General features: G+C 48.9%; 1 protein-coding gene across 1 annotated transcript in view; it reads left to right on the top strand.

Moving 5' to 3' along the window:
- The window catches only part of agtpbp1 (ATP/GTP binding carboxypeptidase 1), a 43,017-nt gene that overhangs the window by 6,138 nt on the left and 11,879 nt on the right, over nt 1-25,000 (top strand). Inside the window, exons 4-20 of the mRNA XM_084440297.1 lie at nt 6,211-6,278; nt 7,200-7,263; nt 7,898-8,047; nt 8,349-8,480; nt 10,488-10,581; nt 10,937-10,974; nt 11,128-11,336; nt 16,117-16,294; nt 18,240-18,328; nt 19,154-19,270; nt 19,415-20,064; nt 20,288-20,371; nt 20,520-20,606; nt 20,884-21,032; nt 21,227-21,314; nt 21,566-21,710; nt 24,468-24,618. Of these exons, the coding sequence (XP_084296423.1) occupies nt 6,211-6,278; nt 7,200-7,263; nt 7,898-8,047; nt 8,349-8,480; nt 10,488-10,581; nt 10,937-10,974; nt 11,128-11,336; nt 16,117-16,294; nt 18,240-18,328; nt 19,154-19,270; nt 19,415-20,064; nt 20,288-20,371; nt 20,520-20,606; nt 20,884-21,032; nt 21,227-21,314; nt 21,566-21,710; nt 24,468-24,618 (2,493 nt within the window). The remainder of the gene's footprint in view (nt 1-6,210; nt 6,279-7,199; nt 7,264-7,897; nt 8,048-8,348; nt 8,481-10,487; nt 10,582-10,936; nt 10,975-11,127; nt 11,337-16,116; nt 16,295-18,239; nt 18,329-19,153; nt 19,271-19,414; nt 20,065-20,287; nt 20,372-20,519; nt 20,607-20,883; nt 21,033-21,226; nt 21,315-21,565; nt 21,711-24,467; nt 24,619-25,000) is intronic.

Below are 25,000 nucleotides of genomic sequence, written 5' to 3'. Positions count from 1 at the left end.
CACATAGACTCACCACACATAGACTCACCACACATAGACTCTCCACACATAGACTCTCCACACATAGACTCTCCCACACATAGACTCACCACACATAGACTCACCACACATAGACTCACCACACATAGACTCTCCACACATAGACTCTCCACACATAGACTCTCCACACATAGACTCACCACACATAGACTCACCACACATGGACTCACCACACATAGACTCACCACACATAGACTCACCACACATAGACTCTCCACACATAGACTCACCACACATAGACTCTCCACACATAGACTCTCCACACATAGACTCTCCACACATAGACTCTCCCACACATAGACTCTCCCACACATACGTAGACTCACCACACATAGACTCTCCACACATGGACTCACCACACATAGACTCTCCACACATAGACTCACCACACATAGACTCTCCACACATAGACTCACCACACATAGACTCACCACACATAGACTCTCCACACATAGACTCACCACACATAGACTCTCCACACATAGACTCTCCACACATAGACTCACCACACATAGACTCACCACACATAGACTCACCACACATAGACTCACCACACATAGACTCTCCACACATAGACTCACCACACATAGACTCACCACACATAGACTCTCCACACATAGACTCACCACACATAGACTCTCCACACATAGACTCACCACACATAGACTCACCACACATAGACTCACCACACATAGACTCTCCACACATAGACTCACCACACATAGACTCACCACACATAGACTCTCCACACATAGACTCTCCACACATAGACTCACCACACAGACTCTCCACACATAGACTCACCACACAGACTCTCCACACATAGACTCACCACACATAGACTCACCACACATAGACTCTCCACACATAGACTCACCACACATACGTAGACTCACCACACATAGACTCACCACACATAGACTCACCACACATAGACTCTCCACACATACGTAGACTCACCACACATAGACTCACCACACATAGACTCTCCCACACATAGACTCTCCCACACATACGTAGACTCACCACACATAGACTCACCACACATAGACTCTCCACACATACGTAGACTCACCACACATAGACTCACCACACATAGACTCACCACACATAGACTCTCCCACACATACGTAGACTCACCACACATAGACTCACCACACATAGACTCACCACACATAGACTCACCACACATAGACTCACCACATATAGACTCACCACACATAGACTCACCACACATAGACTCTCCACACATAGACTCTCCACACATAGACTCACCACACATAGACTCTCCACACATGGACTCACCACACATAGACTCTCCACACATAGACTCTCCACACATAGACTCACCACACATAGACTCACCACACATAGACTCACCACACATAGACTCTCCCACACATAGACTCTCCACACATACGTAGACTCACCACACATAGACTCACCACACATAGACCAGGAGAAACTACTGAGCTGGATTATACGCTCAGTCATATTGTAAGAGATCAGTCATATTGTAAGAGATCAGTCATATTGTAAGAGATCATATTTTTGGGAGGGAAAAGGGGTTTCTGATGCAGACTAATGAGCGAGTGTAAAAGAAGATAGTCTAAGATTTTTTTTTTATCATGATTCCCCCAAAGAGGAGATTACATGTGAACGATGCAAAAATATTAAACAAGGAATTCCACCACTGATATTTCTGACCATTTTTTAGGTGCTTTTCCCTCTAGATTAGGGCTGTGACGATTACAAATGTTGCTAGACGATTAATTGTCTCAGAACTAATCATGATTAACAATCTAATTGTTGAAAAAAATTATGTTGAGTGGAGGACCTAATGCGCACGAAGATTTTAGCTTTTGAGTGAGTGAGTGAGTGAGTGAGTGAGTGAGTGAGTGAGTGAGAGAGAGAGAGAGAGAGAGAGAGAGAGAGAGAGAGAGAGAGAGAGAGAGAGAGAGAGAGAGAGAGAGAGAGAGAGAGAGAGAGAGAGAGAGAGAGAGAGAGAGAGAGAGAGAGAGAGAGAGAGAGGAGAGGAGGGTTGAGTCCCAGCACGCTCCCAGACCAAAGCCTCTACTTGCTACAGTAGCTACATTAGCTAGCTAGCCTGCTCCTAGAAGCTACATCATACACAGCCATACAACATGAGCTCCGTCTAAACGTTAGCCCAAAAATAAAAAAGCTTTGAAAAATGCATAATTGCGGTTCAAAAAAACAACAACCGTGATTACGTTATAAAATCGCAGTTTGACGATATGTAATGATTGTTACAGGCCTATTCTAGATATTAGTTTAGCTAAGCTTAACCAAGTTTAGCTTGGCTCCTCCCAGGTGTGGGTTCCTGTTATGAGCTCATGAGACGGTGTGATTGACAGTAAAGCCGTTGGGTCATGGCTACTGTAAGGAGAGCTGAAATGTGAGTGTGTCTCTCTCCGGGGTGTCTCTCTCTCTCAGACTCATCCACTACCTCCCCTTCTGCTCCCCCAACTCTCCTCCTCACCCTCCTCTTCTCTCTCTTCTCCCTCTCCCCTCTCCTCCCTTCCCCTCCTCACCCTCGATGTCCTCCTCTCTCCTCTCCCTCACCCTCCTCTCTCCTCTCTCTCTCCCGTCCTCTCCTCCTCTCTCCTCTCCCCTCCTCTCCTCCCCTGTCCTCTCCCCTCCCATGAGGTGTCCCTCTAGGAGTGGCCATCTGGCTGTAGCGTTCAGGGGGAGGCTCCCAGGACTAAAGTGTTCAGGTCAGCATGTCTGAGTTAGTTGAGAGATGGGGTCTGTTGGCGTCTGGGCCAGTTGAGAGACAGGTTCGGTGGAGTAGAGTCAATATACCTTAGGGTTCAGTAGTGTGCGATGTGACTGCAGACGTTGTTTGTCCTAGTGCACTTTAGTTGTTTTGGGGAGGGGGGTAGGATCGTCACCACCGTGGGAACATGGAGTACCGCAGCACGAGGAGGTGCCTCAGCTCAGCAGCTTCCCCGGACCCCCCAGGTAAGAACCCAACCCAGACGGGGCGGAGCCGAGGGAGCCAAGGAGGCAGGTGTGCTACGCGCCTCCTGCTCCAGATAGAGCACGCTCAGAGGTTATCGTTCTTGTTTTGGAAGAAGGACATTGATACATCTCGAATCTGGGGTTTAGTAAGGGGAAGTTGCAAAGTAGTGGGATTTAGGTTTAAAGCCCTCTGATACTTTGCATGCAGCAAGGTGGCTTCAGTAACGTACAGGAAGTCAGTACTGGTAGGCGGTAATAAATACAAAAACGTACAGGAAGTCAGTATTGGTCGGCGGTAATAAATAAGTCTTTCATCTCCTGAGAGGTGGTGTGAGCAGCGCAGACTCCTACTGGCGGTGCAGCTGTCACATTATGTTATGACAGCTGTTAACAAGATAATACAGCCATAAATACAGATATTGAATCTGGCCAGAATCACAGACCTGTACTGTACAGTAACCCCCTGTTATCTGCATGACCTAGATTGCTTTTCTCCCCCGTCTTTGAACAGTTTTCTGTGTAGTAAGCCAGGCTGTTACTTTAGTTTTGTTTTGGAGAATTGGCTGTGAAATGCCATTTTGTTTTCCACAAGCGTTAAAAAGTCTGGTATGACAGAAATGTTTTTAGAGGTCACTTTTCTCCCAGTGAGTCAGCCCCGGGGGTGGGTGGGTGGGTGGGTGGGTGGGTGTGTGTGTGTGTGTGTGTGTGTGTGTGTGTGTGTGTGTGTGTGTGTGTGTGTGTGTGTGTGTGTGTGTGTGTACGTACATGTCCATGCACGATGTGTGTGAGCAGCATGTGTGTATCCTTGTGGCAGTGTGTGTGTGTGTGTGTGTGTGTCTGTGTGTCTGTGTGTGTGTGTGTGTGTGTGTGTGTGTGTGTGTGTGTGTGTGTGTGTGTGTGAGAGAGCATGCCTGCTGAGGGAATGTGTGTGTGCTTGCTCCGAGTGTTGAAACCTGATTTGCTCAGGGTGTGTTTAATTTATGAGTCCATACATCAACGAAAGCAGTATTTCACACTTTTCATCTCCCTATTGACACACCCACACACACACACACACACCCCCTGCGCGTATGTGTGTATCGGATCAACACCAGCGATATATAATTCCAGAACCTCATTCCACATCACTCTGAACATGCTGTCACTGGTACTGGACGTTAGTCTGAACACTAGTACTGCACTTTAGTCTGAACATCATTAGTACTGCACGTTAGTCTGAACATGCTGTCACTAGTACTGCACGTTAGTCTGAACATGCTGTCACTAGTACTACACGTTAGTCTGAACACTAGCACTGCACGTTAGTCTGAACACTAGCACTGCACGTTAGTCTGAACACTAGCACTGCACGTTAGTCTGAACACTAGTACTGCACGTTAGTCTGAACACTAGTACTGCACGTTAGTCTGAACACTAGTACTGCACGTTAGTCTGAACACTAGTACTGCACGTTAGTCTGAACACTAGTACTGCACGTTAGTCTGAACACTAGTACTGCACATTAGTCTGAACATCATTAGTACTGCACGTTAGTCTGAACATCATTAGTACTGCACTTTAGTCTGAACACTAGTACTGCACGTTAGTCTGAACACTAGTACTGCACGTTAGTCTGAACATCATTAGTACTGCACGTTAGTCTGAACATGCTGTCACTAGTACTACACGTTAGTCTGAACACTAGCACTGCACGTTAGTCTGAACATGCTGTCATTAGTACTGCACGTTAGTCTGAACATGCTGTCATTAGTACTACACGTTAGTCTGAACATGCTGTCATTAGTACTGCACGTTAGTCTGAACATGCTGTCATTAGTACTACACGTTAGTCTGAACATGCTGTCATTAGTACTACACGTTAGTCTGAACATGCTGTCATTAGTACTACACGTTAGTCTGAACATGCACGTTAGTCTGAACACTAGTACTGCACGTTAGTCTGAACATGCTGTCATTAGTACTACACGTTAGTCTGAACATGCTGTCATTAGTACTACACGTTAGTCTGAACATGCTGTCATTAGTATTACACGTTTCAACAAATACTTCTTCCCTTAACCAATCACATTACACTGTTTAATTCCGTCATCGCATTCAAAGGACGCTGATTGGCCTGGTTGGCACTCCAGCCATGAAATCACTCTGGAGGAGAGAGCTTCCAGACCCTGCATGAAAGTGTGTGATTCAGGGGGTGGAGCCAGGCTAGGACCCCCCCCCCTCCCCAAGGGGGTATTATTAGAGTCCCTAGGTCTCCGAGGAGCTCCCTGATGAAAGGTTGAAGGAGTGTCAATCCAACAATCCATGTTGTAAAAAGGTCTAGAGGGAGGGAGGGAGGGAGAGAGAGAGAGAGAGAGAGAGGGAGAGAGAGAGGGAGAGAGAGAGAGAGAGAGAGAGAGCGAGAGAGAGAGAGAGAGAGGTGGACCACATGTTGAGACTACCTCAGAGAAGAGGAAAGTGTGGGCTCTTAAAGAATGGGTGGAGAGGGGTCAGAAGGAGGGAGAGGGAGGGAGGTGAATGAAGAATGGGTGGAGGGGGGTCAGAAGGAGAGAGGGAGAGGGAGGGAGAGGGAGGGAGGTGGTAACGGAGAAGGGGATCTCCCCTCCTGAGAAAGTGAGAGCGTGTCAGCTTTCTCAGAGGAAGATGGGAGTTGAGTTTCCCTAACAGGAGAGTGTAACGTTACTGTACAGCCTACTGTACCGCACACCACTGGTTATTTATACTGACATGGACATACAGCTCACCCTCATTCCTCCACCAGCAGAACACCTTAGCTGTGTTCGGAATCGCTCCCTATTCACTATATAGTGCACTATATAGGGCGTCAGCCATTTTGTTTGTAGTGTCCATATTCTCCACGGAATTTTCATTCCCTATATAGTCCACTATTTATTACCCACAATTCACCTTGATTTGCAGGGAACAGTGCATGTACCCTACATTTTCTCCGTTCCCTAGGTAGTTCACTACATGGTGAACCCTATATAGGGAATAGGGAGTGAGGGGACGAGGGAGCGATTCCGAACACAGCTCTTCTCTCACCATCAGGGTCCTGCTAAAAAACACCAGCAAGATGTGATTAATACACTCAAGATGTGTGCACCCTGTTTCTAACTTCACACCGTGTGTGTGTGTGTGCGTGTGTGCGTGCGTGCGTGCGTGCGTGTGTGTGTGTGTGTGTGTGTGTTTCAGAGAAGATCAGGAAGGAGGTGATGTCCAAAGGCTCCAGTGGTATGGAGGTCATCCTGGCATCTCTGGAGGTGAGAACACGTGACATCACAACATCTGACATCATATCACAGAACATCACATCTTGACATATTACAGCACATCACATGGCACCATACCATCTTGCCATCACAGCACATCACATGACACCATCTATCATCATGCCTCATAACATATTATAACAGCACATCACAACATAACATCTGTCATCACAGCATATCTCGGCACAACTGACATCATATCACAGAACATCGCATCACAACAATTGTCACATCACAGCTAGTCACATGACACCACTACAAGCCCATCGGTGAGAGACAGACGAGGTCATCATAACAAGGCTTGAGGTCCTCCGAGCATTTTAGCGACTATTTTGTTGCTTTCACCGTTACTGGGAGGTCTAAATCAAGTGCACTCCGAGTATTTGACAGCGTTGACCAATAGTATGACACCCTACCGTCCAGTCGGTCTGTGTCCTGGTGTCCTTGGCCGGAGACTAGCTGTCCTCTGCAGGAACCCAGCGGGCACGGCCTCTGACCTCCCTCTCATTCCACCATGGACATGTATCACTGTTTAGTCTTTTAGCTGACGCCTTTATCCAGAGTGACTTGCAGTGTTTAGAGCTTGTGCTGGTGTTAAGTACCTTGCTCAAGGGCACGACGGCCGGCAATGTATTCATAGGCCGTCCGCTGACAGATCACGTCGTCAATCTCACTTGGATAGCAGCCGTACTTGTTCACAAACAGTCAGTTGAGTGATGGATGTGTTTGTTGTGTGTTTGTTGTGTGTTTGTTGTGTTTGTTGTGTGTTTGTTGTGTGTGTGTGTGTGTTTGTGCATGTGCACATTCTAATGGTTGTGTGAAATGTGATTGGGTATTGGGATGTATGTGTGCGTGTGTGTGCGTGCGTGTGTGTGTGTGTGTAATAGCCAGCGTGCTCTCTGTCTTTGCCAGAACACGCGGGATCTGCAAACCATCCTGAACATTCTGTACATCCTCAACGAGCTGTTGACCGTGGGTAAGTGGCAGCTGCTCTCTGATTGGACGGATGGTCGACGGCAGGGCTGCACAACGAATCATATTCATCGTCATCGTACGAAATCGCGAAAGGCTGTGATTAATGTATTCCTTTGAGTCCTACAACTTACAACAACGAAGGAGAAACACACAGTAGCAGTGGGGTCTGCTGGATGTTATTCCACCCCCCCCCCGCGCCCGCGCCCCTTGGAGAGAGGGATTTGCAGCACTATCGTCAAAATTGACAACACAATTTTAAACCTACATAATGCAGTTAGATTTAAAAAACTGAGTCGTTTCAATGATATTTTAAGCTCTTAATCAAACTACATTGTTATAGCATTACTGTATGTGGGCTGGTTTATTTACATTTTTAGTAATATTTCATTGTCGTTGTCCACTATCAGCTGTATGTAGTTAAACATAACTCTTCATCATCAGTAGTGCTACTGTACTTCCAACATGAATCTTTCACTTTTATGTTCTGGAAGCTCAGCTGTCAATGATTTGCTAGACTGCTGTGGTGATTGGCCGGTTGGTGTAGAAGCCGAAGATTGATTGGTTGATTTTTGAAATGTTGATGTGTGTGTAGAGCGACTGATTCTGACTGGATGTGCTCTGTCCGTGCCGTGCAGGCGGGGGTCGCAGGGTGGGGGTGTTCGTCTCGAAGGGGGGGACGGGGGTCCTCCTGCAGCTGCTCCTCAGCGCCAGCAGGGAGGCTCCGCCCCCCAGCGAGGAGCTCATGCTGCAGCTGCACTCCCTCCTCGCCAAGGTTGGACCAAAAGGTAACACACACATCCACACACACATCCACACACACACACACACACACACACACACACACACACACATCCACACACACACACACACACACACACACACACACACACACACACACACACACATAAACTCACATCCATACAGTATCATACACACACATAACTACACACTCACATGCATCTATCTCTAATCAACCGTGTGTGTGTGTGTGTGTGTGTGTGTGTGTGTGTGTGTGTGTGTGTGTGTGTGTGTGTGTGTGTGTGTGTGTGCGTGTGCGTGCGTGTGCGTGTGTGTGTCCGTCCTCAGACAGGAAGTTGGGTGTGAAGGCGCGTCTGAACGGGGCCCTGAACGTGACGGTGAGCCTGGTGAAACAGAACCTGCAGAACCACAAGCTGCTGCTGCCCTGCCTGCAGGTCCTGAGGGTCTACTCTACCAATGGTCAGTCCCGGACCGGACCACAGTCCTGCTCACCAGCTAGTCCTGACCAACCAGACCTGACCAACCAGTCCTGGCTCACCAGCTAGTCCTGACCAACCAGTCCTGACCAACCGGTCCTGACCAACCAGTCCTGCTCACCAGCTAGTCCTGACCAACCAGTCCTGACCAACCAGTCCTGACCAACCAATCCTGACCAACCAGTCCTGACCAACCAGACCTGACCAACCAGTCCTGACCAACCAGTCCTGACCAACCAGTCCTGACCAACCAGACCTGACCAACCAGTCCTGACCAACCAGTCCTGCTCACCAGCTAGTCCTGACCAACCAGTCCTGACCAACTACCTAGCCACGACTAACTAACTATACCTGACCCAGCCCTCTGAATGAATTAATGAATGAATGAATGAATGAATGAATGAATGAATCTTTTATTTAATATGGACATCACAGTTACATTGGAACAGTCAGTGGACAGACCAGATGCATTGCTTGAGTGTTTGTAGCACAAGTGCTAATTTTCAACACCAGTCCATAGGAGGCTTTTCTAAAAGATAATACATAGAATAAAATATGCAGTACGACCAAACAGTATACATACAGTACAGAAGAATCACAGACCATCGACTTGGTGAGTCACTAACCCTAACCATGACTAAACCTAACTAGCCCTGACTCAAGCCTCTTTCATGCTTCCGCGTAAACGGATAGCGGACGGACGCGGGGGCCGGAGCACGTCCAGAAACGCGTCGCCGCGTGTCAAGCTCCGCAGACGGCGCGGAGGTACGGTTGGGGCGTCAGAGCACGTGGGGGCGGGATTTCTGGTCAAACATGTCACATCCGTTCTCTCGCGGAACGAGCGAGCGCGGGTCGATTCGAGGAGCTGCTAGCGGAAAATAACGACATCTCAACTTCTAAAAGACCTAAGAAAAAAAATTTGTTTCTCTAAATCCATGGAGGGAAATTGCAGAGTTGCGGAATCCTGATGTCACAATCGGTCGCTGTTCCGTGAATGACCAGCGCACGAGAGGTGGCGCCCAGAACGCACACACACATGCGCTAGAGCATAATGCAGGTTTAACCATTACTAACACTAACTAGCCCTTCCTAACTAGACCGCAACGGTAGGCAATGATTGATGGGAAATCACTTGTCCAGTGGCCTTTTGGTCACTGACTGGATGCTCTAACCACTGAGCTACCCACCTGCGTACCGCCCATGTGGGATTAGACCTGCTGTCTCTGTCTCTGTCTCTGTCTCTGTCTCTGTCTCTGTCTCTGTCTCTGTCTCTGTCTCTGTCTCTGTCTCTGTCTCTGTCTCTGTCTCTGCTCTACTCTCTCTGTCCAACTCTGCTCTACTCTTGTCTCTGCTCTGTCTCTGCTCTACTGTATCTGTCTCTGCTTTGTCTCTGTCTCTGCTCTACTGTCTCTGTCTCTACTCTGTCTCTACTCTGTCTCTGTCTCTACTCTGTCTCTGCTCTACTCTGTCTCTGCTCTACTCTGTCTCTTGTCTCTGCTCTGTCTCTGCTCTACTGTATCTGTCTCTGCTTTGTCTCTGTCTCTGCTCTACTGTCTCTGTCTCTACTCTGTCTCTGTCTCTCCTCTGTCTCTGCTCTACTCTGTCTCTTGTCTCTGCTCTGTCTCTGCTCTACTGTCTCTGTCTCTGCTTTGTCTCTGTCTCTGCTCTACTGTCTTTGTCTCTACTCTGTCTCTGCTCTACTCTGTCTATGTTCTGTCTCTGCTCTACTCTGTCTCTTGTCTCTGCTCTGTCTCTGCTCTACTGTCTTTGTCTCTACTCTGTCTCTGCTCTACTCTGTCTCTGCTCTACTCTGTCTCTGCTCTACTCTGTCTCTGTCTCTACTCTGTCTCTGTCTCTACTCTGTCTCTGCTCTACTATGTCTATGTTCTGTCTCTGCTCTGTCTCTGTCTCTCCTCCGCTCTGCCTGTCCTGAGTGCTGTGTTGACGGCGTGTGTGTGTGTGTCTGTCTCTCTGTCCGCGTCTGTCTCAGCCGTCAACGCCATCTCTCTGGGGAAGAACGGAGTGGTGGAGCTGATGTTCAAGATCATCGGCCCCTACAGCAAGAAGAACACCAGCCTGCTGAAGTACGCTCTGCCAGCCTGTCTCCTCTTTCCCTTTGTCTGTCTCTCTCTCCTTCCTCTCTCTCTCTTTCTCTCTCTCTGTCTCTCTCTCTCTCTGTCTCGCTCTCTGTCTCTCTCTCTCTTTCTTTCTCTCTCTCTGTCTCTCTCTCCGTCTCTCTCTCTGTCTCTCTCTCTCGATTTCTCTCTTTCTCTTTGTCTGTTGTTTCTGCCTCTCACTCCTCTTGTCTCTCCCTCTTTTGTCTCTGCCTCTCTCAATGTCTCTTCCTTATCTCTGTTGTTCTGACACCCCCCCCCCCTCTCTCTCTCTCTCTCTCTTTCTCTCTCTCTCTCTCTCTCTCTCTCTGTCTTTCTTTAACAGGGTCTCTCTGGACACACTGGGGACCCTTCTCAAATCCAGTGAGTAGCTGTGGCTCTCTACTCTGCCTCTACTGTCCTCTACTGTCCTCTACTGTCATTATGATCTGTCACTGTCAGCGCGTGTTTTATGTCATATCAGTGATTACAGAGACTCAACCAACGTCCCCCCCCCCCCCCCCATCCCCCATCCAGAGACGAACGCCCGGCGTGCGGTGGACCGCGGTCACGTGCCCATCCTGCTGGCGGTCTACCAGGACTGGCACCGCAACGATGGGCGTCACCGTCACGTGCTCATCCGCAAGGGCCTGCTGGTCTGCCTGAGGAACGTCACCAACATCAAGCTGGGCAGGAAGGCCTTCGCCGACGCCGACGGCATGAGGACCCTCTACAACACCGCCACGGTGAGGACACACACACACACACACACACACACACACACGGGAACACACGCACGGGAACACACACATGCACGGGAACACACACACACAAATATACATACACAGGAACACACACACACACACACGGGAACACACGCACGGGAACACACACACACACACAAATATACATACACAGGAACACACACACAAATATACATACACAGGAACACACACACATACACAAACACACACACACACACAGGAACACACACACACATGCTGGGATGATGTTGGTGATGATGGTTATATTGTTGGTGATGGTGAGGATGATGATGGTGATGATGCTGATGATGAAGATGCTAATGCTGATGATGAAGATGTTGGTGATGATGATGATGGTGATGATGATGATGATGATGATGATGATGGTCAGTTTCTATTGTGAGAGTACGTTTCTGAGGTGACAACTTCAACCTGAAGTGACCTCACCTGACCTAGACTAATAGGCCCCGATAAAGAACCTTCTTAAGGAACCCTTCTTAAGGAACCCTTTATATGGGAGTTAAGAAGTACTTTGGAGTTAAGTGCTTCTTAACTCGTTGGGGAAACCCGGTGACTGTCGTAAGGGAGTGGTCTACTCTCCTGGCAGACAGCAATCAGTGGCAACAGCTCGTAAAACACAGCTGGCTTTGACGGCGACAGCGCCCTCTGGTGGCGCGCGGCCAAAGGCACCGAGCGACTTATTCAAGAGCGACTTTGTCAAGAAAGACTGTGTCAGGAAAGTAGTACGTCTACATTTGGGTCTTTACCTGGATATTTCTTACCTGGATATTTCTTACCTGGATATTTCTTACCTGGATATTTCGTTGTTACCACTGTGTGTTTGCATCCTATTCCTGTCCTTCCCTCTCTCTGGGGTCCCTCTACACCTGAGAACACTAACACACCTGAGAACACTAACACACCTGAGAACACTAACACACCTGAGAACACTAACACACCTGAGAACACTCACACACCTGAGAACACTAACACACCTGAGAACACTAACACACCTGAGAACACTAACACACCTGAGAACACTCACACACCTGAGAACACTCACACACCTGAGAACACTAACACACCTGAGAACACTAACACACCTGAGAACACTAACACACCTGAGAACACTCACACACCTGAGAACACTAACACACCTGAGAACACTAACACACCTGAGAACACTAACACACCTGAGAACACTAACACGCCTGAGAACACTCACACACCTGAGAACACTAACACACCTGAGAACACTCACACACCTGAGAACACTAACACACCTGAGAACACTAACACACCTGAGAACACTAACACACCTGAGAACACTAACACACCTGAGAACACTAACACACCCGAGAACACTAACACACCCGAGAACACTCGAGAACACTAACACACCCGAGAACACTAACACACCCGAGAACACTAACACACCCGAGAACACTAACACACCTGAGAACACTAACACACCTGAGAACACTAACACACCTGAGAACACTAACACACCTGAGAACACACCTGAGAACACTAACACACCTGAGAACACTTACACACCTGAGAACACTAACACACCTGAGAACACACCTGAGAACACTAACACACCTGAGAACACTAACACACTTGAGAACACTAACACACCTGAGAACACACACACCTGAGAACACTAACACACCTGAGAACACTCACACACCTGAGAACACTAACACACCTGAGAACACTAACACACCTGAGAACACTAACACACCTGAGAACACTAACACACCTGAGAACACTAACACACCTGAGAACACTAACACACCTGAGAACACTCACACACCTGAGAACACACCTGAGAACACTAACACACCTGAGAACACTAACACACCTGAGAACACTCACACACCTGAGAACACTAACACACCTGAGAACACTAACACACCTCAGAACACTAACACACCTGAGAACACTAACACACCTGAGAACACTAACACACCTCAGAACACTAACACACCTGAGAACACTAACACGCCTGAGAACACTCACACACCTGAGAACACTAACACACCTGAGAACACTAACACACCTGAGAACACTAACACACCTCAGAACACTAACACACCTGAGAACACTAACACACCTGAGAACACTAACACACCTGAGAACACTAACACACCTGAGAACACTCACACACCTGAGAACACTCACACACCTGAGAACACTCACACACCTGAGAACACTAACACACCTGAGAACACTAACACACCTGAGAACACTAACACACCTGAGAACACTTAACACACCTGAGAACACTAACACACCTGAGAACACTAACACACCTGAGAACACTAACACACCTGAGAACACTAACACACCCGAGAACACTAACACACCTGAGAACACTCACACACCTGAGAACACTCACACACCTGAGAACACTAACACACCTGAGAACACTCACACACCTGAGAACACTAACACACCTGAGAACACTAACACACCTGAGAACACTAACACACCTGAGAACACTCACACACCTGAGAACACTCACACACCTGAGAACACTCACACACCTGAGAACACTAACACACCCTAGAGCACTAACACACCTGAGAACACTAACACACCTGAGAACACTAACACACCTGAGAACACTAACACACCTGAGAACACTCACACACCTGAGAACACTCACACACCTGAGAACACTCACACACCTGAGAACACTAACACACCTGAGAACACTTAACACACCTGAGAACACTAACACACCCACAGGCATGGATCACACCTGAGAACACTAACACACCTGAGAACACTCACACACCTGAGAACACTAACACACCTGAGAACACTAACACACCTGAGAACACTAAGACACCTGAGAACACTAACACACCTCAGAACACTAACACACCTGAGAACACTAACACACCTGAGAACACTAACACACCTGAGAACACTAACACACCTGAGAACACTCACACACCTGAGAACACTCACACACCTGAGAACACTAACACACATGAGAACACTAACACACCTGAGAACACTAACACACCTCAGAACACTAACACACCCTAGAACACTAACACACCCGAGAACACTAACACACCCGAGAACACTCACACACCTGAGAACACTAACACACCTGAGAACACTCACACACCTGAGAACACTAACACACATGAGAACACTCACACACCTGAGAACACTAACACACCTGAGAACACTAACACACCTGAGAACACTAACACACCTGAGAACACTAACACACCTCAGAACACTAACACACCTGAGAACACTAACACACCTGAGAACACTAACACACCTGAGAACACTCACACACCTGAGAACACTAACACACCTGAGAAGACTAACACACCTGAGAACACTAACACACCTGAGAACACTAACACACCTGAGAACACTAACACACCTGAGAACACTCACACACCTGAGAACACTAACACACCTGAGAACACTAACACACCTGAGAACACTCACACACCTGAGAACACTCACACACCTGAGAACACTAACACACCTGAGAACACTCACACACCTGAGAACACTAACACACCTGAGAACACTAACACACCTGAGAACACTCACACACCTGAGAACACTCACACACCTGAGAACACTAACACACCCACAGCTCTGTCAGATGATGATGATGTTGGTGATGATGATGATGATGATGATGAAGTGTTGGTGATGATGATGATTGTGGTTATGATGATGATGATGATGATGATGATGAAGATGGCGGTTATCATGATGATGATGATGATGATAGTGGTGATAATGTTGCTGATGATAAAGATGTTGGCGATGGTGGTTATAATGATGATGGCTATGTTGATGATGTTGGCAATGATGAAGATGTTGGTGATAGTGGTTATAATGATGATTATGTTGATGAAGATGCTGGTGATGATGAAGATGCTGGTGATAGTGGTTATAATGATGAAGATAATGGTGATGATGAAGATGCTGGTGATGATGACAATGCTGGTGATAGTAGTTATAATGATGAAGATAATGGTGATGATTAAGATGCTAGTGATAGTGGTTATAATGATGAAGATAATGGTGATGATGAAGATAATGGTGATGACTAAGATGCTGGTGATAGTGGTTATAATGATGAAGATAATGGTGATGATGAAGATGCTAGTGATAGTGGTTATAATGATGAAGATAATGGTGATGATGAAGATAATGGTGATGATGAAGATGCTGGTGATAGTGGTTATAATGATGAATATAATGGTGATGATGAAGATGCTGGTGATGATGACGACAATGCTGGTGATTGTAGTTATAATGATGAAGATAATGGTGATGATGAAGATGCTAGTGAAAGTGGTTATAATGATGAAGATAATGGTGATGATGAAGATAATGGTGATGATATCGATGCTGGTGATAGTGGTTATAATGATGAAGATAATGGTGATGATGAAGATGCTGGTGATAGTGGTTATAATGATGAAGATAATGGTGATGATGAAGATGCTGGTGATAGTGGTTATATGATGAAGATGCTGGTGATGATGACAATGCTGGTGATGATGAAGATGCTGGTGATGATGACGATGCTGGTGATGATGACGATGCTGATGCTTGTGATGATGAAGATGCTGGTGATAGTGGTTATAATGATGAAGATGCTGGTGATGATGACGATGCTGGTAATGATGAAGATGCTGGTGATGATGACGATGCTGGTGATGATGACGATGCTGGTGATGATGACGATGCCGCCCTTGTGCAGGAGTGTCTGGCGGTGCGGACCCTGGACCCGCTGGTCAACACGTCCAGCCTGATCATGAGGAAGTGCTTCCCTAAGAACCGCCTGCCGCTGCCCACCATCAGGAGCGTGTTCCACCACCAGCTGCCCCACATCCCTGCTGGGGGGCCGGTGGCCCTGCTCTACAACCAGCCCCCGGGGGGTGAGACACACACACACACACACACACCCCTCACATGTGGTCTTCACATACACTCACACACTCCAGCCATAGCACTGTACAGAGCACACACACACACACACACACACACCCCTCACAAACACCCCTCACTTGTGGTCCTCACATCCACTCACGCACTCCAGCCTTAGCACTGTACAGAGCACACACACACACACACACACACACACACACCCCTCACAAACACCCCTCACTTGTGGTCCTCACATACACTCACACACTCCAGCCTTAGCACTGTGCAGCACACGCACACACACACACACCCACACACACCCCTCACAAACACCCCTCACTTGTGGTCCTCACATACACTCACACACTCCAGCCATAGCACTGTACACACACACACACACACACACACACACACACACACACACACCCCTCACAAACACCCCTCACTTGTGGTCCTCACATACACTCACACACTCCAGCCTTAGCACTGTGCAGCACACGCACACACACACACACACACACACACCCCTCACAAACACCCCTCACTTGTGGTCCTCACATACACTCACACACTCCAGCCATAGCACTGTACACACACACACACACACACACACACACACACACACACACACACACACACACACACACACACACACACACACACACACACAGTAGAATCTCACCAGGGGTGCCCCCTACTGACAGCCTCCACACATGTCCTTTACTTATTTTGAGTTTGCTACTCTTGCACTTTGCCTTCAGCACTAGATTCTGCTCTTAGTCACTTGTGTGTTCTGGCAAGTAGTAGTACATTGGCTTTTCCTACGTTAAATTGAATTATTGTAAGTCGCTTTGGATAAAAGCGTCACCTAAATGACTAATGTAATGCAATGTACAGGAGGAACTAGATACCAGGTCTACAGCAAGCCCTTCAGGGGTAAGACACACACACACACACACTACCTCACTCCCTCACACTCCTCATACCCCAGGCACACTAATACTAACCGCACACACACTCTCTCCCTGGTAAATGCTGTCATTCTGCCTACCGGGACCTACAGTCACACTGCTGCCTTCACACTGTCAGTGAGCTTCTGCTGTGGCCACATCAGATCCGTCTGGATGCTCCATCACTCTTTCTCTCATCCCTCCCTCCCTCTCTCCTGGCTGCCCACGCTGTGCTCGCTGTCTGGACATCCCATCTCTCTCTCTCTCCCTCCCTCTCTCGCTTCCTCTCTCTCCCTCTCACTCTCCCCCTCTCTCTCTCTCTCTCTCTCTCCCTCTCTCGCTCCCTCTCTCTCCCTCTCACTCTCCCCCTCTCTCTCTCTCTCTCTCTCACTCTCTCTCTCTCTCTTCCTCTTTATCTCTCTTGCTGTCTCTCTCTCTCCCTCCTTCTCTCTCTGCCTCTCTCCCTCTCACTCTCCCCCTCTCTCTCTCTCTCTCTCTCTCTCTCTCTCTCTCTCTCTCTTCCTCTTTATCTCTCTTGCTCTCTCTCTCTTTCCCTCCTCTCTCTGCCTCTCTCCCTCTCACTCTCTCCCTCTCTCTCACTCTCTCCCACTCCCCCTCTCTATCACTCTCGCTGTCTCTCTCTCCCTCTCCCTCTCCCTCTCCCTCTCCCTCTCTCTCTCTCTCTCTCTCTCTCTCTCTCTCTCCATCTCTCCGTGCTGCCTCACTCACCCTTCATTCCGGGAAGCTCCTCACTCCTTTCCTGGAAAACTTTTTCCCAAGCCTGTCATTATGTCACTGCAATTGGGTTGATGCCTGTGTATGTCTCTGTCCTTGTCTGTCCTTGTGTGTGTGTGTGTGTGTGTGTGTGTGTGTGTGTGTACGTGTGTGTGTGTGTGTGTGTGTGTGTGTGTGTGTGTGTGTGTGTGTGTGTGTGTGTGTGTGTGTGTGTGTGTGTGTGTGTGTGTGTGTGTGTGTGTGTGTGTGTGTGCGCGCGCGCGTGCGCCAGTGGATGACGTAGTGGATGAGAGCGACGACAACGAGGATGTGGAGGGCGACACGGAGAACGAGGAGGACGAGAAGGACCACCGCGCCGTGGTAACCGACGGCAACCGCCGCCGCCATACCGACCACAGACTGACACTGTAGTGACTACAACCATCATACTGACCACAGACTGACACTGTCCTGACTACAACCATGATTCTGACCACAGACTAGCACTGTCCTGACTAGAACCATCATACTGACCACAGACTAGCACTGTCCTGACTACAACCATCATACTGACCACAGACTGGCACTGTCCTGACTACAACCATCATACTGACCACAGACTGACACTGTCCTGACTACAACCATCATTCTGACCACAGCAACAGTACTGACCGTACACTGTAGACCGACACCGTACTGGTCGTAGACTGATACGACGCTGACTATCGTTACTTTGTTACGCTCTGTGTTTCACTTGATGGTGACTTCCTTCTGCTCTCTCCTCCCTCCTCTTTCCCCCTTTCCTGTCCTCTCTCTCTCTCTCTCTCTCTCTCTCTTCTCCTCTCTCATCCCCCTTCTGTCTCTTCCTTCTCCTCCTCCCCTCTCTTTCCTCCTCCGCTCCTCTCTCTCCTCCACTTCTCCTCTCTCTCCTCCTCTCCTCTCTCCTCCCCTTCTCCTCTCTCTCCTCCGCTCCTCTCTCCTCCCCTTCTCCTCTCTCCTCCTCTCCTCTCTCCTCTCTCTCCTCCGCTCCTCTCTCCTCCCCTTCTCCTCTCTCCTCCTCTCCTCTCTCCTCCCCTTCTCCTCTCTCTCCTCCTCTCCTCTCTCTCCTCTTATCCTCTCTCTCTCCTCCACTCCTCTCCTCTCTCCTCCTTTCCTCTCCTCTCTCCTCCTCTCTCTCTCCTCTCTCCTCCTCTCCTCTCTCTGTAGAATGATGACATAGAGACTGACCTGAACAAGCTTCGCCCCAGAGAGACCCAGAGCCGACCCTTCGACGAGCTGAGGGTCTACGAGAGGTTCTTCCAGGAGCTCTCTGAAGACTTCCAGGTAACGCTCCTCCTCCTCCTCCTCTTCCTCCTCAGGCTCACCCTCCAGACTGTCCCTTTCATCTCCAGTATATGTTTTATTTGTGGTTTATTCGGTCAGTTGTGTTCCCTGTGTGATGAATGACCAGAGCTGCTTCTTCTGCAGGGTTTCAACTTTGACTCTCCAAAGACCCAGGCGCCTCACAAGTCTCATCGACCAATCATCGTCCCGACTGCTCAGGCCCTTCCTCCTAAACGGCCAATCCCTGCTCAGGAGGACTGTCGGCTGGCCAAAGGGGAACACCACCCCGAAGCTCCGCCCCCGGCCCCTCCTCTGGATCTGGACAGCATCCTCATGAGCAAGGACAATGACAGGACCTCTGACCACGCCCCCAAGCCATGCCCAGGGGCGGGGCTAGAGCAGGAACTGGCGCGCGAGCTGGAGCGGGTGGTCCTGGAGGGGGCGGGTCCTCGAGGAGGAGGAGGGGGAGGGGGAGGAGGAGGGGGAGCTCCGGTGAACAGGCACATCCAGCCGCCCCTGCTGGCCGGGGGCGTGGCCGGGCGACGAGGGGGGGGCGGAGTCGCGGAGGGAGCGGTGGAGGAGGGGCCCGAGGAGGAGGGCGGGGAGGGGGCGGTGCTGGAGGTGCCGGACACGGCGCTGCTCCTCCCCCTGCACGACCCCGACCTGTACGTGGAGATGGTGAAGAGCACGCGCTCCGTGCCGCGCTACTCCGAAGTGGCGTACCCGGACTACTTTGGACACGTGGCGCCCACCTTCAGAGAGCCCATCCTGGAGAGAGTGTACGGGGTGCAGAGGTGAGGCACACACACACACACACACACACACACACACACACACACACTAGGAAGTACCTGGGATCGTTCTTGACACTGATTTCTTGTCTTCTCCTCTCCTTTCCTCTTTTCTCCTGTACTCTATTCTGTCTCTCCTTCCGTCTCTCCTCCTCATCTCCTCTCCACTCCTCTCCTTCCCTCTCTCACCTCTCCTCTCCTCTGCTCCCCCTCTCCCCTCCTGCAGGTCTAAGATCTTCCAGGACATCGAGAGGCTCGTCCATCCTAATGATATCCTGGATAAGGTGGTCTACGACCTGGACTTGCCCAGGTGGGCGCCCCCTGCTGTCGTTAGCGGTGTACCGCACCCAAATTTCAGCCGTCGTTGGCGTCGGCTCCATGTGATTAAAAACCAAAGACTGGGTTTAGATGCTCTTTTCACGTCTGGTCTCTCTCGTCTGGTCTCTCTCGTGTTGCAGCTGTCCCGTGCTGGACGACGGAGAGTCCCTCAAGTTCAACTCACAGTTTGAGTCTGGCAACCTCAGGAAGGTCATTCAAGTCAGGAAGTGAGTGTTCCATCTCTGTAGGAGGCTGACAGTTGTTCTGTGTACGTTGCCAGGTTTGAGTAGTGTTCTGCGTATGTTGGCAGGTTTTGAGTTGTTTTATCCATATGTTGCCAGGTTTGAGAACCGTTCTATCTGTACTGTTCGTTGACAGGTTTGAGTAGTGTTCTGCGTATTTTGGAAGGTTTGAGTTGTTTTATCCATATGTTGCCAGGTTTGAGAATTGTTCTATCTCTGTACATTGCTAGGTTTGAGAACTGTTCTATCTGTACGTTGCCAGGTTTGAGTACGACCTGGTGTTGAACTCGGACATCAACAGTAACCACTACCACCAGTGGTTCTACTTCGAGGTGAGCGGCATGTGTGTGGGTGCCCCGTATCGCTTCAACATCATCAACTGTGAGAAGTCCAACAGTCAGTTCAACTACGGTCAGTCTTCGACAAGCATCTCGCACACTCTGCTGTTGTGCACTAAACTGCTGTTTTTATAGGGTTCCAGTCGTGTGTGTTGAACTTTCTATATGTGTGTGTATTTGTGTGTGTATGTGTGTATGTGTGTATGTGTGTATGTGTGTGTGTGTGTGTGTGTATGTGTGTGTGTGTGTGTGTGTGTGTGTGTGTAGGCATGCAGGTGCTCATGTACTCGGTCCAGGAGGCGATTGGAGGCAGGCCTCGCTGGGTTAGAACTGGAGCCGACATCTGTTACTACAAGTAGGTATCTAGAATAGATACTTCCAGACATCTTTTGCCTGCAGGGGCCTCAGAATTTGACTGGTTGATTTGTTCATTGATTGATTGATTGATTGATTGATTGGTTGATTGATTAATTAGTTGGCTGATTAAATTAACTGTACACTGTGCTTGGAATCCAGTGGTGTTTTGCATGTGTAGTGGACAGGTTTCTCCATCAAAACAGGCTTTGAAGCTTTTTTGCCAAATTCTCTTTCTCCCTTTTTACCCAGAAACCATTTCTCTCGAAGTTCGATTGCGACAGGGGGTCAGAAGGGGAAGTCCTACTACACCATGTCCTTCAGCACGACCTTCAGCCACAAGGACGACGTCTGCTACTTTGCCTACCACTACCCCTACACATACTCTACTCTAAAGGTACTACACTAATACTACACTTAGCCCTACTCTGCTCTAAAGATACTACATTACTACTAGGGATGCCCTGATCACGTTTTTCGTGGCCGATACTGATCGTCTGTGAGACATATCTGCCGATACAGATCGTTTTGTGTTATTTCTTGTTATATAGCAGCTGGTATAGCAGTACAGTTTCCAACTAAATACATTTAATCCATTAAATTGAATCCTCATGTAGGCCTGTCCACATTTTATTTTTTTCTTCCTCAATATTTACTTGATCCTTATGTAAACAAGACCATGTATTATGTAAACAAGACCAGAATGTTGTGTGTTCTAGGTCACACAACATGATTTAGTGAGATAACCGGAGTAGTGACCACATTCTACACACTATCCATTCTACACACTATCCTGGGTCAGAGAGGCGAGTTCAATTCCACCGGCTCCGCTCCAGCGAACGACCGTAGGCTACATAGCGCACCGCAACTTAACGTTAGTAGCAAGTGAATTGAAATCCCCATCTGGGAACACTTTTCCCTCAGTCCAGCATCTATTTCTGTTCACCGCAAACCTTTCAGGCCGTTTGCAGTATGTTGGCAAGCGTTGTGTCCTGCCCCAGCCTGCATGCAAGAGAACAGAGCTACACACACACACACACACACATGCGCTGGGGACAGAGAGAGAGAGAGAGATGGAGCTACACACACAGACATGCGCTAGGGACAGACGAGAGAGAGAAAGATGGAGCTACTGTACACACACACATGCGCTGGGGACAGACGAGAGAGAGAAAGAGAGAGAGATGGAGCTACACACACACATGCGCTGGGGACAGACGAGAGAGAGAGAGAGAGAGATGGAGCTACACACACACATGCGCTGGGGACAGACGAGAGAGAGAGAGAGAGATGGAGCTACACACACACATGCGCTGGGGACAGACGAGAGAGAGAGAGAGAGAGAGAGAGCGATGGAGCTACTGTACACACACACATGCGCTGGGGACAGACGAGAGAGAGAGAGAGAGAGAGAGAAAGAGAGAGAGATGGAGCTACACACACACACATGCGCTGGGGACAGACGAGAGAGAGAGAGAGAGAGAGAGAAAGAGAGAGAGATGGAGCTACACACACACACATGCGCTGGGGACAGACGAGAGAGAGAGAGAGAGAGAAAGAGAGAGAGATGGAGCTACACACACACACACATGCGCTGGGGACAGACGAGAGAGAGAGAGAGAGAGAGATGGAGCTACACACACATGCGCTGGGGACAGACGAGAGAGAGAGAGAAAGAGAGATGGAGCTACACACACACATGTGCTGGGGACAGACGAGAGAGAGAGAGAGAGAGAAAGAGAGAGAGATGGAGCTACACACACACACACATGCGCTGGGGACAGACGAGAGAGAGAGAGAGAGAGAGAGAGAGAGCGATGGAGCTACTGTACACACACACATGCGCTGGGGACAGACGAGAGAGAGAGAGAGAGAGCGATGGAGCTACACACACACACATGCGCTGGGGACAGACGAGAGAGAGAGAGAGAGCGATGGAGCTACACACACACATGCGCTGGGGACAGACGAGAGAGAGAGAGAGAGAGAGAGAGAGAGAGCGATGGAGCTACACACACACATGCGCTGGGGACAGACGAGAGAGAGAGAGAGAGAGAGAGCGATGGAGCTACACACACACATGCGCTGGGGACAGACGAGAGAGAGAGAGAGAGAGAGAGCGATGGAGCTACACACACACATGCGCTGGGGACAGACGAGAGAGAGAGAGAGAGATGGAGCTACACACACACATGCGCTGGGGACAGACGAGAGAGAGAGAGAGAGAGAAAGAGAGAGAGATGGAGCTACACACACACACATGCGCTGGGGACAGACGAGAGAGAGAGAGAGAGAGAGAGAGAGAGAGCGATGGAGCTACTGTACACACACACGCTGGGGACAGACGAGAGAGAGAGAGAGAGCGATGGAGCTACACACACACATGCGCTGGGGACAGACGAGAGAGAGAGAGAGAGAGAGATCGATGGAGCTACACACACACATGCGCTGGGGACAGACGAGAGAGAGAGAGAAAGAGAGAGAGGGATGTGTGTGGGAGAGACTGTGTGCATGTTGTTATACCTACTCTGCTCTAAAGATACTACATTGCTACATCAACTCTAAAGGTACTATAATAATACTGTACTACTCCTACACCTACTCTACTCTAAAGATACTACATTACTACACATATACTCTAAAGATACTACATTACTACACATATACTCTAAAGACTACTGCACTTACTCTACTCTAAGGGTACTACTATACTGTACTACTCATACAGCTACTCAAATCTAAAGGTACTATAATAATACTGAAGTTCTCCTACACCTACTCTACTCTAAAGGTACTATAATAATACTTTAGTACTTCCACAGTACAGCTACTCTACTCTAAAGATACTATAATAATACTTTAGTACTTCCACAGTGCAGCTACTCTACTCTAAAGATACTATAATAATACTTTAGTACTCCTACAGCTACTCTGCTCTAAAGGTACTACACTACAACACCTACTCTACTCTAAAGATACTACATACCCTACGGATACGGCTTATCCCTACTTTTCAGTCATTTCTCTTCTGAGCTGTTTGGAATCCACCCCAGCTGTTCTCCAGCCCCGCCCCCACACACACGCTCTGATCCTTAAGGGATACTCGGCACGCTACTATTCCTTCTACACTGACTCTAATCTGACCCCCCCTCAGATGCACCTGGCCAAGCTGGAGGGCCTGCGGACCCCCCAGATCTACCTGCGTCAGGACGTGCTGTGTGAGACGCTGGGGGGCAACCCCTGCCCGCTGCTGACCATCACCGCCATGCCAGAGTCCACCAGCAACGACCACATCTTCCAGCTCAGTGGGTGACCGCCGCCGTGCGGAGCAGTGCTGTGTGTGTGCGTGCGTGTGCGTGCGTGTGCGTGTGTGTGTGTCTAATAGTGTGTGTGTATCTAGTATGCATCTAATATGTATGTGTGTATGTTTAACATGTGTTTGTATTAAAACGTGTGTGTGCGTGTGTCTAATAGTGTGTGTGTATCTAGTATGCATCTAATATGTATGTGTGTATGTTTAACATGTGTTTGTATTAAAACGTGTGTGTGCGTGTGTATGTGCATTATAATGTGTGTGTGCGCCAAGCCCCCAGGATTCGAAATCTAAAGTGAAGCCCTATTGAACCGCGCCATCTTGGCTAAATTTGTAGTAATTTGGCTATTTCCGGTGACATTTGTACTTGCGCA

This window comes from Borostomias antarcticus, assembly GCF_949987555.1.
Source record: "Borostomias antarcticus genome assembly, chromosome: 6".
NCBI classification, from domain to species: domain Eukaryota; kingdom Metazoa; phylum Chordata; class Actinopteri; order Stomiiformes; family Stomiidae; genus Borostomias; species Borostomias antarcticus.
The sequence above is the reverse complement of the archived record's forward strand: the minus strand, read 5'-3'. Positions and strand labels throughout refer to the sequence as shown.